General features: G+C 46.6%; 1 protein-coding gene across 1 annotated transcript in view; it reads right to left on the bottom strand.

The window, feature by feature from the left end:
• Window positions 1-435: 435 nt before the first annotated feature.
• The window catches only part of RPRD1A (regulation of nuclear pre-mRNA domain containing 1A), a 49,974-nt gene continuing 34,331 nt past the window's right edge, over window positions 436-16,078 (bottom strand). Inside the window, exon 7 of the mRNA XM_056857442.1 lies at window positions 436-891. Within this exon, the coding sequence (XP_056713420.1) occupies window positions 742-891 (150 nt within the window). The 3' untranslated portion in view covers window positions 436-741. The remainder of the gene's footprint in view (window positions 892-16,078) is intronic.

Consider the following 16,078-nt stretch of genomic DNA (forward strand, 5'->3'; position numbering starts at 1 on the left):
CCGAGGTCAATGTGACTTACTCCATAGTCAATTTGTAGCTTTCATATGGTTAATTAAAAACTAATATAGATGTCCTATATAAAAGTCATACTCAAATACCCTTACTGGCAGCCATGTGTAAAACCACATTAACAGCATTGGTGGTTCTCCCATATGAGGTTAGCCGGCTAAGACGAATGTTCCAGAAATGTGGTCAATGTGGGGGGGGGGGGGAATGGTCTTTCAGCAGATAAACTTACCTCTCAAGAGAAGTTGAAAGATAATTTCTATCAGATTAAAATGCTAAAGCACAGTATTTTAAAAATTAAATATGGTCGTTTTTGGTCATTCAATGTGTTTTAATACAATTTTATATCCATGTTCAAAGTTTTTTAATGACAGCATATTATGTAAACTGTCTTTTTTCAGAGAAGGGAACCTATGACTCTCATATTAATGGAACTATGAGAAGGAGTACATAGGAAAAATAAAAGTAGAAACCATTTTCTAATGGGGGAGGCATCTAATCAAAGTGAGTACAAAAGGTAATTACAATAATTGCTCTTTCTTTAACATAATACACTGATGCTGCCTCTTATAAACATAGTACCTGTTTCACCACATGTCAGTAAAATAGTCAACCAACCAACACTTAACAAGTCATATAAATTAGAACACTTAGGGCTACTCTGAACAAACATACAAAAATCATATCAACCAGTCAACCTGACCCATTCCTCTTCCCAGCAGAACGTCTGAATGTCAATCGTCACTATAAACATCCCCGGCAAATGGAAGATGCACCTGACTTCCAGTGACGTTGGGGAGCCTCGACAGGTCCGGGAGGCTCTGGAGGCGCGACTTGAGTTCTTTCCGTACCTGAGAGACTCTGGCTAGCTTGCGCTTGTATTCCTGCAAGGCCAACAAGAACAACAGAAAGACCTTTATGTAGTCTCTGCCAGAACCGTTCTGTTTTTTCTTGGTTCTGAAGAGTTCTGAAAAACTATTCTTCCTCAAGATGGAAGTGCATCAAGACAAAGAGCTGGAAAGCAGAAAACTGTTTCTTTGTGGCCTCTGGGGGCACACACTGAGAAGTGGACAACTGTGATGGTGGTGGTGCAAAGTGTCATCAAGTCAAGTTATGGTCACCCTGTAGGGTTTTCAAGGCAAGTTGCTCTGAGGTGGTTTGCCATTGCCTGCCTCTGCGTTGGCTGAGAGAGTTCTGGGAGAACTGTGACTGGCCCAAGATCACCCAGCAGGCTTCATGTGGAGGAGTGGGGAATCAAACCTGGCTCTCCAGATTAGAGTCCGCCACTCATGGAAGAGTGGGAAACCATGGAGGAGTGGGGAAACCAACCCGGTTCACCAGATTAGAGTCTGCCGCTCATGTGGAGGAGTGGGGAATCAAACCTGGTTCTCCAGATTAGAGCCTGCCGCTCTTAACCACTATACCACGCCGACTATTGGCCATCTGTAGGCTGTCTGCAAAACTTTGCACAGGTACTCAGGAGCTTTCTGCCTCCCCTGTGTATGTTTTGCTAACTTTCCCTCATACATAAGAAAAGCCCTGCTGGATCAGACCAAGGCCCATCAAGTCCAGCAGTCTGTTCCCACAGTGGCCAACCAGGGGCCTCTAGGAAGCCATAAAGACAGCTGCAGCAACATTATCCTGCCTGTGTTCCAAAGCACCTAATATAATAAGCCTGCTCCTCTGGTCCTGGAGAGAATAGGGATGCATCATGACTAGTACCCATTTTGACTAGTAACCACAGATAGCCCTCTCCTCCATGAACATGTCCACTCCCCTCTTAAAGCCTTCCGAGTCTGCAGCTAGCACCACACCCTGTGGCAGGGTGGTGGTGACGGAGCACCAATTCCCTCTTTACTATTAAACATCTCACTATTCTACAATCCCCTCTGTCCCCAAACACACAGATATGCAGGATGGTCCTGTCAGGAGGGTTCCTTCTCCTTAGATACATTTGTTACTCAAGTTAGTCTTTCCAGGAGAACCACTAGTTGACAAATCATACTATATAGTTTTAAAGTGGCACAATGTTTGGAAACTATTGCTTCCTTGTGTAGATTTTTTAGTATAAAAAACCCCAACTCTATTAGTATTTTTATTTAAAGCACTGTCTCTATAAAACAATATCTGAGGTGCTATGTGATAGAAATGACGACAACCATACTGGAAAAAAAAAAAGCAAAAACAGAACAGTTTAAAACTAGAAATAAAACATGTCAAGTTAAAGGACAAGATCTTCAACACCCTTAAGTCAAACAGCGATGTTCAAGCCCTGGAGCACTTTGGAGACCAGCAAGATTTTGGGAGTAGGAGTTTTCAAAGTCAAAGCTCCTTTCGTCAGACACCTGATGAAGGGAGCTTTGACTCTCGACAGCCCTCACACCCTTAAACCATCTTGTTGGTCGCTGAAGTGCCACTGGACTCAAGTCTGGCTGTCCTTCTGCAGACCAACACAGGCCACCCTCAGAAACGACCAGGCTTCAAAAACACAGCCTAGAATCATTAAAAGACGACGGAGCAACTTAAAACGATTGGGAGATGGTCTAAAAGATGTGAGAAAAATAAAAGTCCCTTTTGGCTGAGGCCCCAAAGTGTGCCAACTTGATGCCAGGGAAGCCTATGGCCAGGGGAGTTCCACCCCTCCTGAGAACAGCCTAGCTCTGGCAAAACACTCTCCTAGCCTCCAGGCCGGGGCGTGCGTAGGAGGGAGCCTCCAATGATTACCTCAGCGGGTGGACAAGTATATATGGCAATCCTTCAATGACTGCCGTCTCTGGCTGGGTGTGGGGTTCCCTAGATCAACACCCACCCAGAGGCAAACTGACAGCGAGTGCAAAGGTTTTTAAACCTTTACACCTGGTTAGATGTGACATGCATGAGTTGCACATCTGCTGGTATAGCCACCATATTCTAACCAGTATAGCCACCATATTCTAACCAGTGAACAATCTGCATCAGCGGCACTGTGTTGAATATTTTACGCTGTAATCCAACCTGGATGTAATAATAAATGTGAATAATGGTGGCCAAATCCCTAGTAAGGACAGAATAAGTTGGATCCAGGGAAAATTTGCAATTTCCACTGATGCACTGCTCCTGCTGCAGACTCTATTCCCCCCCCCCAAAAAAAAATCCTCAAGGCCCTCTATCCCCCAGGAGAAGCTTTTGATGTGGAGATTGGCAGGTTGAAGAGTGTGTGTTGGGGGGGGGGGAGGAAAACTCCATTCTGCCTCTGGCAAATTTAGTTCAGATCCATCCCCTTGGCTGGTTTTATGAGTTGATAGAAAACAGGTTTTATACAGGTTTTTTAAAAATAAAAAAACAAACCTCTGCTAACCTTCAAACTAATTTTTAAAGCAATTCTGTTATTTCATGTATTTGCTAGAAAAAGAGGATCAGTCGGGTGTGTAGTTCTCGGGATAGCTTGCCCTTAGTTGCTATCTTCATAGGTAGCTCTGCAAACTATTATTTTCTAGCTTGGTTCTTTACTGTGTGAATTGTCATCAGTTAAACACTATGCCATCCCATTTTAGAAGGTGCTACAAAACTGTTGGTTTAATCTTGTCTCTGAAATTCAGTTTTGGACAACAAAAATCGAATTATTGGGCATGAATGTACTGGATGGATTGAAAAACTACTAGTACTTCACAGTATCAGTTCATGTGGTTTTCAAAGCCAAGAAAGTTATTTATGTATTCTCTTAAGAAATAATGAGGAAGACATTTGCAAGGCTCATTATATACTTAAAAAAAAAAAAGCTGGAACATTTGTGGGGTTGGATCCACTGGAGACTTTCTGCAGGTGGCAAGAATTCTTGCCCACAGAGCACAAATTTCCCACCTGCCCCCTCCACCTGTGGGCCAAAATGCCCCTGGAGAACTGCAACGGGAACGGTGGAGGTGCAAAAGTCATGCTTCGAAGGCACAAATTCTGCCTGCACCAAAGCAACTGTCTCTTCATCTGGGTGAAGTAACAGTCCTCAAGATTAATGTGACTCCTAGTTTGCCACCACTCTCATCCCTCTTTCTGCCTTAATTAGCTGTCATCAACTCTTGACAGACTATGTCAGGAACAATACCAAAGCCAGAATGGCTGGACCATGCAGAAACCATGTGGATTAAAATGTCCAAAGCGAATGGGGCCCTATCGTGCTAGTCCAGGGGTCCCCAACATTTTTGCGCCTGTGGGCACCTTTGGAATTCTGGGTGGTGGACACGGCCACAAAACGGCTTCCACTGAAACGACATTATTTTAATCTGCATAGCCAGTTGCATCTTCAGCGGCTAATCAGAAGCCCTACAAGGCAAGAGCCCCAGCTCGCCACACCCACCTTTCAGAAACATTTGGTGTGGTGTTGCTGGCACCACACTGCCCAAAGTCGCCATGTTGTGGACCCATGTGCTACAATGCATGGTGTGATTGGTCAGGGAAGGCTTAAACCATCCCTACAGCATGTTGTTGAACGTTGTTCTTTAGTCCCTTTTTTCTTCATCAAAGTTTTACTGGCTTTGAGTCCCAAGTTAACTGATACTGTGAAAGAATAGCTTTTGATCCATCAGATATACTCAGGCTCAACAGCCTTTTCCTACATGCTGGAAACCATAGTGCTGGTTGTCTGTCTCCATCTGAACTGCTTGCCACATGAAATTACACCATTATGCTGTTTCTACTGGTAGGCAATATTCCTACGGGACTACTGCAATACTGTTCACTGGCTCAAACTGGGGAAAAATTTAGAGCTATACTTCTGCGGACATCAGTAAGAATGAGATGTGCTATTGGGTGACCAATCTCAGTACTTGACCTCAACAGCTGCCCCCCCCCCCACAACACTTCTGATCTGCCACTGCCTCCAGTGTTGAAAAGCATGTGGCTAAAAGGGAAACATTCCATTTGAACTGAGTCTTACCATTCAAGTGTCTTTGTGCATTTCTGTTGTCTGCTTTTTATGACCAGGAATCTATTTTGCCCTGTGTTTACTGATGTTGGCAGTATACCTGCACAACACACACACACACACCAGTACCATTACACCCTGCTTCCAGGAATACTACTTAATGATAGAAGTAGCGTAATGGTGATTTTTTTTAAAAAATGACAACTGTAGTGGAATTGAAGAACTGAACCACATTGCAACCACATTGCAGCCCTTGTCCCACAAGCTGTTGCAGAGGGTCAAAGTTCCTCAACACCAACACCAACAAGGATCACTAGAGCAATCCAGTGAGGACCTGAACTTTGCCTCTGAGGAAGGTGATGATCATGTCTCTGTCAAAGTTTGAAGCATTCCTACTTAAGAACTCATGGTATTGATTCCGATTGGGATACAATATGTGTATTATCAAATGGAAGGATTTTAAAAAAATGAACTATGATATGGATGCTAATCGACACCATAATAAATAAGTAAAATTTATCATATCGAAGATAAGAAATGATGAAATTTTTCCCAAGTAAAAAGCAGATTTAATATATATTTGGCAGAACTGTCAGATGATACAGAAATTTTAGGGGGGGGGGAGAGAAACTGATACTTTATGGAATCGGTGGTGGGCTATATGAAATCCGTGCAGCAAGTCAATCATTTGCCAAGATTTGCATATACTCAAATCTACAATCTAAATGTATTTGTATTCTACTAATAGCAAAATCCTAACACTGTCCAGAATTCCCTTCACTTTCAAAGTGGCCTGTCAAAACTTGAAAACTCACCAAGATATTGAGAATGGCTGACCTTGGTAAGAGGGTGATGACAGTGTCGAGATGTACAGTGAATTCTGCTATATTTGTGTATTTTTTAATACAAAGGACAAACTTATTTACATCCTGAGCAGACACATCCTTCTAACCCCATTGGTTTAAGTGGATAAAGTATATGTCTGTTTAGGAAAGCACTCTTTGTGAAACACTTGAAGAGATTTTGTAGAATCATAGAATGGGAAGGGGCCATGCAGGCCATCCATACCAACCCCCCTGCTCAAGATCAGCCCAGAGCATCCCTAACAAGTGTTTCTCTAGCCTCTGCTTGAAGACTGCCAGTGAGGGGGAGCTCACCACCTCCCTAGGCAGCCCATTCCACTGCCGAACGACTCTTCCTGTAAAAACGTTTTTCCTAATATCCGGCCAGTATGTTTCTGCCTGCAATTTAATCCCATTATTGTGAGTCCTATCCTTTGCTGCCATCAGGAACAGCTCCCTGCCCTCCTCTCAGTGACAGTCCTTCCAATATTTCAAGAGAGCAATCACGTCTCCCCTCAACCTCCTCTTCTCCCAACTGAACATTCCCAAGTCCCTCAGCCTTTCCTCGTAGAGCACGGTCTCCAGACTCCAACTCAGAGCCCTACTCAAGTCTATCCATTGGGACAAACTCCCAGCAGTGTCTTTACATTAATACTACAATTCTGCCACTTGTTGATTAATTGTTTACCACCATTCGCTCTGGGAAAGGTTTCCAATATTTAAGAATCACTGGGACAAATAATGTAGATTTTCTCAATATATAAGAACAAACAGGGGACCCGCAATGGCTTGTGGGGGGCATCTCATTTTCCCCTCTGCCACTATTTCTTCTTTCCCTTCTCTAAAAGCCCCCAATACCGGCAATACTATTATGATTCTTTACAAACTCCCACAATGGCCACTGAGCTAAAGCTACAGACACTGCTTCTGTTATTTGGGTTTCTTACCCCTCCCCATGGATATTTTTGTTAAGCTTTCAAATTTTCCTGCAAACCTAGGGCTTTTTTCAGGTTTGCAGAAAGATCTGTCTTGTCTGTCCATGGCTTCAATCTCTGGATTTAAGTATCCATAGATTTGACCATGTTGAGAATCAGCTATACAAGGGGGGGCATAAAACTTGGGGGGGGGAAATCCCATCTTCCCTTTAATCTCCAGGCCTCCCCACCCCCAGCTCTGCTCTCTTGCCAGCTAACCTGGCACTACTCTGGGCAAGCATGGCATGGCCTCTTCCTCTCCCCCCACAACCCCGCTCTCTTTCTTGCTTGCCCAGAGCTGCTTTGGGCAAGTACAGCGAGGCCACCCCCCAGCCCCATTCTGTTGCCAGCTTGCGGGGGTGGGGGGAATCCCATCTTCCTCCCCCCCCCCCCAACCACTTACCTAAAAGCCTGGGAGCCGCTCCTGGAATCTGCCGCCGACATGGGCTGGCCTGGCTCAGCAGCTAACGCAGCTGGCTCTCTGCAGCAGCTGAAGAGTGTTGTCTGTGCTTATGCAGACAATGCTTTTTAAAGATCAGGGGGGATCTTTAAAAAGACCCCCAGGTTTCAATTTCAGATTTTCTGCAGACCTAGGGGGTCCCCTGAGTCTGCAGAAACATCTGTTGGGGGTCAGTCTGCCCCCTACCTGCAGATTTAGTTATCCGCAATCAGGGGGCACAGTTGGTAATTAGATATATAGATTCTTCTGATTACAATACCACTGGATTGTGACAGAATTCACAGTATTTTTAAAGACTAGGCTGGTAAAGGGCGGGGGGGTTTCCTCTCTAATGAACAGGGTTGCTATCTGGTGGCCCAGAGATCATGTTTCTCTCATTAATAACTCCGGGATACCATGCAGAGCACAAAATCAGCAGGTGAGACCTTTACCATTGCTGCACCTGCTGAGAATCTGCTTGTTAGCTGCTAAAAGATGGAAGACTAAGGCCTTTCAGGAAAAAATGGTGGTCAAGAATCAGGGGTATTTCTTTTTCTTGCTAGTTGAGAGCGTTGCAGAAATGCATAGAATTACTGTTACATATACACTGGGAGGCAGGAATTTTCATTTATTTGATCTTCCACTCCAAACCACCAAAGTACAGATATTTCTCCAATTACATTGCTTGATGCTACCCCCCCCCCGCCCACACACACACACACACACACACAATTGCATCAGGAAAACAAACTATACTGTAAGGTGTGTTCATGGCAAAGGATCCAGAAATTTCACCACAAGGCAAGTCCTATGTATGTCTTATGGCTCCCACAATACAAATCAGGCACTGTCAGCCTTCTGTGGCTATTTTTCTACATAACTGGAATTAAGAATGCAAGGTAAGAAAAAGCAGCATCAAATGCAGACTCAGAAAAAAATGAATGAAGGGCTGACTTGGTTAACAAACAAATTGGGGGCCAAAAATGGGCACAGTAAAGCCTTGTTTCCAATGGAATGCAAAGACCTGGAAGGAGAGATGAGCTTTGCAGGCGACAGTCTGGCAAAAACCCTTTCCAGCAGCTTTGCAGGAACAAAGGGTTTTTAATGGAGGCTGGATTTGGTACAGAAGGGGTACATCAGCAAAAGTTTGGAGATGGGGCAGCCTATAAACAAACAGGATATTCAGACTAAAATAGGGATACCAGCAGGCGGCAACAGACAAAGACTCGATGCGATGCTCTATGGGTCTTTCCTCGGAACATTTGGGGAAATTATATCTATTCACTTCTGGCTACTCGTCTTGCTACCCGGACCTGGATGGCCCAAGCTAGCCCGATGTCATCAGATAGCAGAAACTAAGCGAGGTCAACCCTAGTTAGTACTTGGATGCGAGACCTCCAAGGAAGTCCAAGGTTGCCGTGCAGAGGGGGGGCATGGGAAACCACCTCTGAACATCTCTTGCCCTGAAAAACCTATGAGGTCGCCAAAGGTCTGCTGTGACTTGATGGCACTTTACACACACACACACACACACACACACACACACACACAAACGTTCTGCTCCAAAATGCTATCAAAGCGGTAATCATTTCTATGGTACTTCATCAAGATTTGTGTTTGGCATTTTCTGGGATATGAAAAAAGTCTTATTGAAAGCACCTGAATTGAGACAGCAGGGCTTGGCTGCCCCAGAAATATGGGTAAAGGAATGTGCTTTTGCATCCCACACTCACACAGCTTTAGGAAATGCTGTATTTTATTGCTCAAACCCAAATTCAGGGCCCTACCGTACAGCAGCTGAATGGATTACGGAGACTCAGGAAAAATGGGAAATTGCAGGGATGAAGGATGAGGCCAACGTCAGAATAAGCTGCTTTAAACCAGTAAGGCCTCGCTTTCCCAGAATAGTACCCAGCATTTTTAAAGGAAGAAGTATCTGTTTGATGTTCTAATAATTGGTGTCAGGATGACAGGCCCTGTCAGGAAAAACTGAGTCCCCTGCTCCAGAGGTCAGCCAGCCATTCGCATAGGTAAAAACAATATGGAATACTTTCACTTCAGACGTTGCAGCTACTACTGCGTCATACTTTGGGCCGTGCACCTGGTGGTCCAGTCTGCTCGGTTGTGGAGTCTTCCTTCAGCAGAAGTGGCTCTTCCTCTGTAGGAAGGGTCCTCACGCTGGAGAAGGACTCCACACTTAGCTAAGCAGGGCTGGTAAGATACAATCACCTGTGAAAATTCTTCCTACGGCCCAAGTACAACAGCGGAACTGTAAAAGGGAGGGGTCTCCCAACCTTTTTGAGTCTGTGGTCAGCTTTGGCATTCCGACACAGGGTTGTGGGTACAACCACCAACAGGCTGCCCCAAGAAGCAGAGCCCCCCGTGCCTCCGGTGGTGGAGTCCAAGTGCAGGGGAGAAGGGGGGGGTCATTTAAAAACGATGCTGGGAAAGAGGCAAGAGGAGGCACAGTAGAACCAGGGCCGTGGGGGCCTCTCCCACGGCAGCAGCACAAGCCATCAGATCTCCAATGGCCAATCAGAAGTGGCCCCACCCATCTTTTGAAAACACCAGGCAGGCACCGGGTAAGGTGTCAGCGGGTGACATGGCACCCATGGGCACCACACCTTGGGGACCCCTGGTATAGGGGAACTAACCCACAACTTTCTGCAAGCCATTATTCCATCTGTTTGTAAGCAAGAGGTATACACCAGCATCCCTTACAGAATACCGAAGGAGTTAACACTTTAGGTAACGTGAGACTAAAGGAAGCGTGGATCTGTGCGTTTAAGCCGCCAAGACTGCAGGCACAAGATTTTGGGAGCCGGGTGTCGCTCTCACAGGATCTTCAGGGCACTCTCAACATTCTTCTTTGTAGCCAAACAGAATACCAGGCCCACAAAATGCTGTCGGTAGCCCTCTGTTCAGTTGAAATCCATCCCTACCACTCATTTAGGTGCCGTTGTTTTACAAAGTAGGTGACTGAATCTTAGCCTCTCAACAAGAAAGGAGAGTTCCTGCGGATCAGGGTGGCTACAGCGAAGGAGGGGCGGGTCACACTCAACCCTCTTCGGCAAATACCGTTCCACTGACGGGAGGAGGAAATTTCACCCCGTCCCATACTGAAAGCAGCCCAAAATGGCAGGATTCTCCATCCCTACGATACCCGGAACCATCTCTTTGGGGGGGGGGGTCAAAAAAAGGGCTCTGGGGAAAGAGGGGAGAGGAATGCAAGGAAGATCCCATTGGAGGTGGGCTGAATACAACGCCCTGCATTCTGATAGAACCCATGGGCGTTGGGGAAGTCTACTACTGAACTCTGGTACCAGAACAGGTTTTGTGTCTCACTCACACAGATGCATGCTTGGTTATATACCTTAGCATTGAGCTGAAATAAGGGGAAGCCTTTCCCAAAATCATTTGGCAGCTGCACAAAGCTGGAATAAAGTGCAGACCTAGGCAGTTGCTTCAAAAAGAGGATAGACCGTAGAATAAACAGTAGAAAAGAGCCAGAGTCCAGTAGCACCTTAAAGACTAACAAAAGATTAACACAATTTCTGGTAGGGTATGAGCTTTCAGCTGTGACTCATGAAAGCTCATACCCTACCAGAAACTGTGTTAGGCTTTTGTTAGTCTTTAAGGTGCTACTGGACTCTGGCTCTTTTCTACTGTTTATTCCAAAGTTTATCCTCTTTTTGCAGCAGTAGAAAAGAGCCAGAGTCCAGCAGCATCTTAAAGACTACCAAAATTTCTGGTAGGGTGTGAGCTTTCATGAATCACAACTCACTTCTTCTGGTGATTCACAAAAGCTCCTACCCTGCCAGAAAACTTGTTAGTCTTCAAGGTGCTACTGGACTCTGGCTCTTTTCTACTGCTACAGGCAGACTAACACGGCTACCCATCGTGATCTCTCTCCATGAGTGCTACAACAGATTGGTAGGATCCATATGATCAGTCTAGACTCCACTTTCAATGAATTTTGTTTGTCCTCAGTGATGTTATTACATAACCTGACTGGTGTAGTAATACGACTGAAATCACATTCATTACTGCAACCCCTAAATGGTTGAGATCCCAGAAAATTACAAAGGAAGACCTAGGGGGAAACGGCACTGAAGTAGCTGTGAAATCAATGAATAAGAAAAGGTCTTACAGAAGACTATAAATCACAACTGAATAAAAAAATGAGTAAATGGGTCTTTGCCTTTCCACACGGGCAGACTCTGTTTGATGGGGCTATCTAGGAATCTGCTCAATAATTCGTTGAGGGGTAAGGCATTGTGTCTGGCTAAGAAGAAAAGTCTTCGAAAGGTTGGAATGGTTAAGAATTCTAGTCTGGTAGCATTGGAAAAGATGGGGTACTCTTGTCCCCAGAAAGGGGGTGCACATTTCCTTTTGGCATCACCACATAGTTCAAGATGATCCCTACATTCCAAATCTGTAAGTATCAGTTTCATTACTAAAGGAAGGTCTGAGGGAAAACTCCCCAGCTCTGAGTTGTCAGGCCTCAGGTGCCAAGGCTTCATCTCCACAGTTGTCACAGGGCCTAAAGGAGGCAGCCAGTTTCGGAGGCAGTGTCACAGAATCATAGTTGGAAGGGACCACCAGGGTTATCTAGTCCAACCCCCTGCACAATGCAGGAAATTCACAACTACCTCCTGCACACACACTCCAGTGACCCCCTACTCCATGCCCAGAGGATGGCCAAGGTGCCCTCCCTCTCATGAACTGCCTAAGGTCCTAGAATCAGCATTGCTGACAGATGGCCATCTAGCCTCTGCTTAAAAACCTCAAGTGAAAGAGCACTTACCACCTCCCGAGGAAGCCTGCTCCACTGAGGAACCGCTCTAAACTGTTAGAAAGTACTTCCTAATGTCTAGACCAGGGGTGGGGAACCTTTTTTCCACCAAGGGCCATTTGGATATTTATATCATTTGCGGGCCATACAAAATTATCAACTTAAAAATTAGCCGACCAAACCCCAAGTAGGCAGCTGCCCCAGATGACCCCCCCACGCATGGGCAAGCAGGCATCCAACTAGTGGCACACTTGCCCACCTGGTAGCACAGGATGGTCTGTTGCACCAGCCGGGCGTAGCTGTCCAGCCGCACACTGGATTTGCTCCTCTTCCGCATGGTCGGGGCCGGATTCTACAGCCGGCTCCAGCTACCTCCATCTGAAATGAGGACACACTGGCTAAGAACTCGCCCCCCACACGCATTCTGGCCCTGCCCCCTTTAACCCCATTGTCGCCACTTCCTCCCCCAGCCCTCTTGTAGTACAGAGGGAATAGTTTCTCCATGGCCCACGTGGGAAAGGGTTAACACAGTTTCTTGGGTGGACCTAGCAGCTCCATAGCTAATGACTCTTCTGCAAGGGGAAAAGAAGGTTCTTTTTCTCAGCAAAACAAAATCACATCTGTCTCGAATAGAGGCTATTCCTGTTCGCAGGAGGGGGCGGATCGCCAGTCTTAGATCCTTCTGAGCTAGAGGTCTGCCAGGACCCACAAAGGGCCAGACCAAATGATTCCGTGGCCTTAAACAGCCCCCAGGCCTAATGTTCTCTACCCCTGTTCTAGACAGAAACTCTTTTGATTTAATTTCAACCCGTTGGTTCTGGTCCGACCTTCTTGGGCAACAGAAAACAACTTGGCACCCTCCTCTCTATGACAGCCCTTCAAGGACTTGCAGTCGGAGGCCGCGATTACAATCTCCATCCTGTAAAGTTTAGTCATTCCAAGATGGGTGGTTGACCGGCGCTGACCCAAGCACTTGGAAAACCCAGCGAGATGTCAGAGGCAAAAAACCCTGGAAAGCCACAGAGGCACATTTGGCACTATGAACATGATTGCTGGGATTCACTCATGAAAATCAGAGTTGGAAGGGACCACCAGGTTCATCTAGTCCAACCCCCTGCACAATGCAGGAAATTGACCCTGTAAACACAGAAAAACCAAAAATTAAAAAACCTGTCACATGCAGCGGCTTCATCCTTCCTTCTAGAAAGAAATGCTGTCCTTCCAATGCTGTGACTTTGGGGGCGTTTCTATACTATCCAGTGGTCATTCAATATACTGGGAAGCTCACTGGAGAACGTGCCAGTTTCTATGATATGGCTGTTGCACCATGTTAGAAATTTTAAGACCAGCCAAAGCCCTGACCCTGCTCAACAGAGGAATGAAAAGCTAGGAACTTCAGTAGCAAGAAAAGGCAGTTCCACATTCAAGTCATGCCTTCTTCCTGCATCACTGTATGAATTAGGTAAAGGCAGTCCCCTGTGCAAGCACCGGGTCATTCCTGACCCATGGGGTGACGTCACACCCCAACGTTTACTAGGCAGACTGTGTTTACGGGGTGGTTTGCCATTGCCTTCCCCAGTCATCTTCCCTTTACCCCCAGCAACAAGCTGGGTCCTCATTTTACCGACCTGGGAAGGATGGAAGGCTGAGTTAACCTTGAGCCGGCTACCTGAAACCGGCATCCGTCGGGCTCAAACTCAGGGCGTGAGCAGAGCTTTGGACTGCAGTGCTGCAGCTTAACACTCTGCACCACGGGGCTCTATATGTATGAACCAGCAGTGCTGCAAAGCTGGTTCTATCAAAGACTTCGAGCCTGTAGCTCTACAGAACCCTGTAGCTCTACAGGCTGCATCCATCTCCTCTGCCACACATCACACAGTTTCCCCTCCTGCTTCAAATATGATAAAGCTGCATGACATCAAACCAGGGCAGACAGACCTAGGCAGAGCACAACCCGAGGGGTCACCAACCTTTTTTGAGCCTGTGGGCGCCCTTGGAAATTCTGACCCGGGGAGGCGGGCACAGCCCCCAAATGGTCAATGTGGGAGGCGGAGCCAACCACACATGGAGAGGAAGGCCAAGTGCGGGGGGACAAGAGAAGCAGTGCGGGAACAGGATTGTAAGCTGCGCAGCCAATCAGATCTCCACTGACCAATCAGGGAGGAAGCACGCTTGACCCCACCCACTTTCTACAAACACTTGGTGGGCGGCAGGAAAGGTGTTGACGGGTGCCATGGCACCCCCGGGCACCATGTTGGGGACCCCTGGCCTAACTGGTGACAATAGCAGGCACAGAGGTTGAGTGGCAGCGCAGAATCAGCTGCCTCACTCAACCCAGGGGCAGGAGCAATGGGCAAAGGTAGTGAGACCCACTTCCACTCCTCTGCAACCCAGAAGCAGTTGCTCTTCCGGTGAAACGGCAGTCATGGGGGGGGGGAGGGGAAAGGAAGGCGGTTCGGAAATGGGAGTCAAATAATGCTTCATCAGTCATCAGCATCCGAAGACAATTGCTTGGATAACCTTGGATGCGCTTCTGCTGGTTCTGTACGTTACCCGTTGCAGGCCTCCTCCTCAGACCACACTCCCCTGGCGCTAAGCACTTTTGGGGTTACTGAAAGAGACGGGTCTTGCCAAAGGACCCACGGTCCTGGCCATTGTGCCTGCCTTACAATTTTTTTTTAAATCACATTTCTCTTCCTTCAGTTTGGTGTCTGGAGGTTAAACAGCCAAATAAGGAGTCAAACTGAAGCAGAGACCAAGACCAACCCCCTCCCCCGGCCCCAGAATAAAATCTGGTCTTTCTTGGGGTTTTTTACTGTCAATTCACAGGTACGTATCGTGACCCCTCATGGGGTTCCCAAGGCAAGAGACGCCCAGAGGTGGTTAGGCCATGGCCTGCCTCTGCATAGCGACTCTGGACCTTCCTTGGTGGCCTCCCATCCCAACCCGGATCAGGGACAACCCTGCTTAGCTTCTGAGATCTGATGAGACCAGGCTAGCCTGGGCCATCCAGGTCAGGGATTTAGCTTGGGCATGACCTAGATGAATCTTAACTGGAGCAAAACATCAATGAATACAGAGATTGGAAAATCTGAATTAGCAGCATGCATTTTTCTCCCTGGGGAGCTCTTCTGTGTTATTTATGGGGGTGGGGGGTTCTGTCTTGGCTTCTTTGTTTTTCCTTAAAAGGCTTGAGGAGCAGAAGGCAGGAGCTCCAGCAGCTGATACAACCCACTGTAATTATACAGCATGAATTAGAATCTTAATACTGAACGTTATTTCTATCGTTCTTCACAGTACTCTTGTGTTGTGGCCAGTCACATCCAGTCACTAAAACCTGCTCCATCCTAGTATCTATACCACTAATCTGTGGTATAGATACAAATTGTGCAGTGATCAAGTTCCAAATTGTCTTGCTAACATATGGGAGTGAACCATATTTAAGTGTTCCCATCTGAACTGAGACAGTTCAAGAGGCATACTGAAGAATTCATCTAAAATGCACGTGCTTGAACGGTAACAACCACTTTGGGATCCATCGAACCCAAACCAGAACTAATCTGAAATAGTTAATCTTTGGCCTCTCTCTGGAAATGCCTCAGAAAGATTTTCACAAGTGCTTGAATGTAACAACACGTCATCCGTGGATCTTAGTAGTCTACACCAGGACACACGGACATAAACCCAATGTGGTGGCCGTGGGCACCCTGGCATCAGACACCTTTCTGGGTGCCCACTACGTGCTTCCAGAAAGCAGGCAGGGCCAGAGCAGCGCTTTTGTCCAGTAAAGCTTCTGATTGGCTATGCAGATTTTTAAATGTGGCGCTTCGGGAGCAACTGCCACCACAGCACACGGGTCTTCACTGTGTGACGACAGCAGCCATTTTATGGCTGCCATTTTGTAGCTGCCCCCACTATGCTGTGTCATAATTCAAAGGCAGCTGAAGTCGGCTTAGAATGATGGCCGCAGAGCAAGGGGGCACTCTGCAACCGGGATCATTTGCAACTCAGGTACTTTCTAGGAAGTAGATACGTTGTTACTTAACTACTTCCTAGAAACAACCTTAGTTGCAAGTAATACAATATGGGAATACCCATGATGCAGATATTTTGGAAAGAGGCTG

The sequence above is a fragment of the Euleptes europaea genome, chromosome 11 (genome assembly GCF_029931775.1).
Source record: "Euleptes europaea isolate rEulEur1 chromosome 11, rEulEur1.hap1, whole genome shotgun sequence".
Classification (NCBI taxonomy): domain Eukaryota; kingdom Metazoa; phylum Chordata; class Lepidosauria; order Squamata; family Sphaerodactylidae; genus Euleptes; species Euleptes europaea.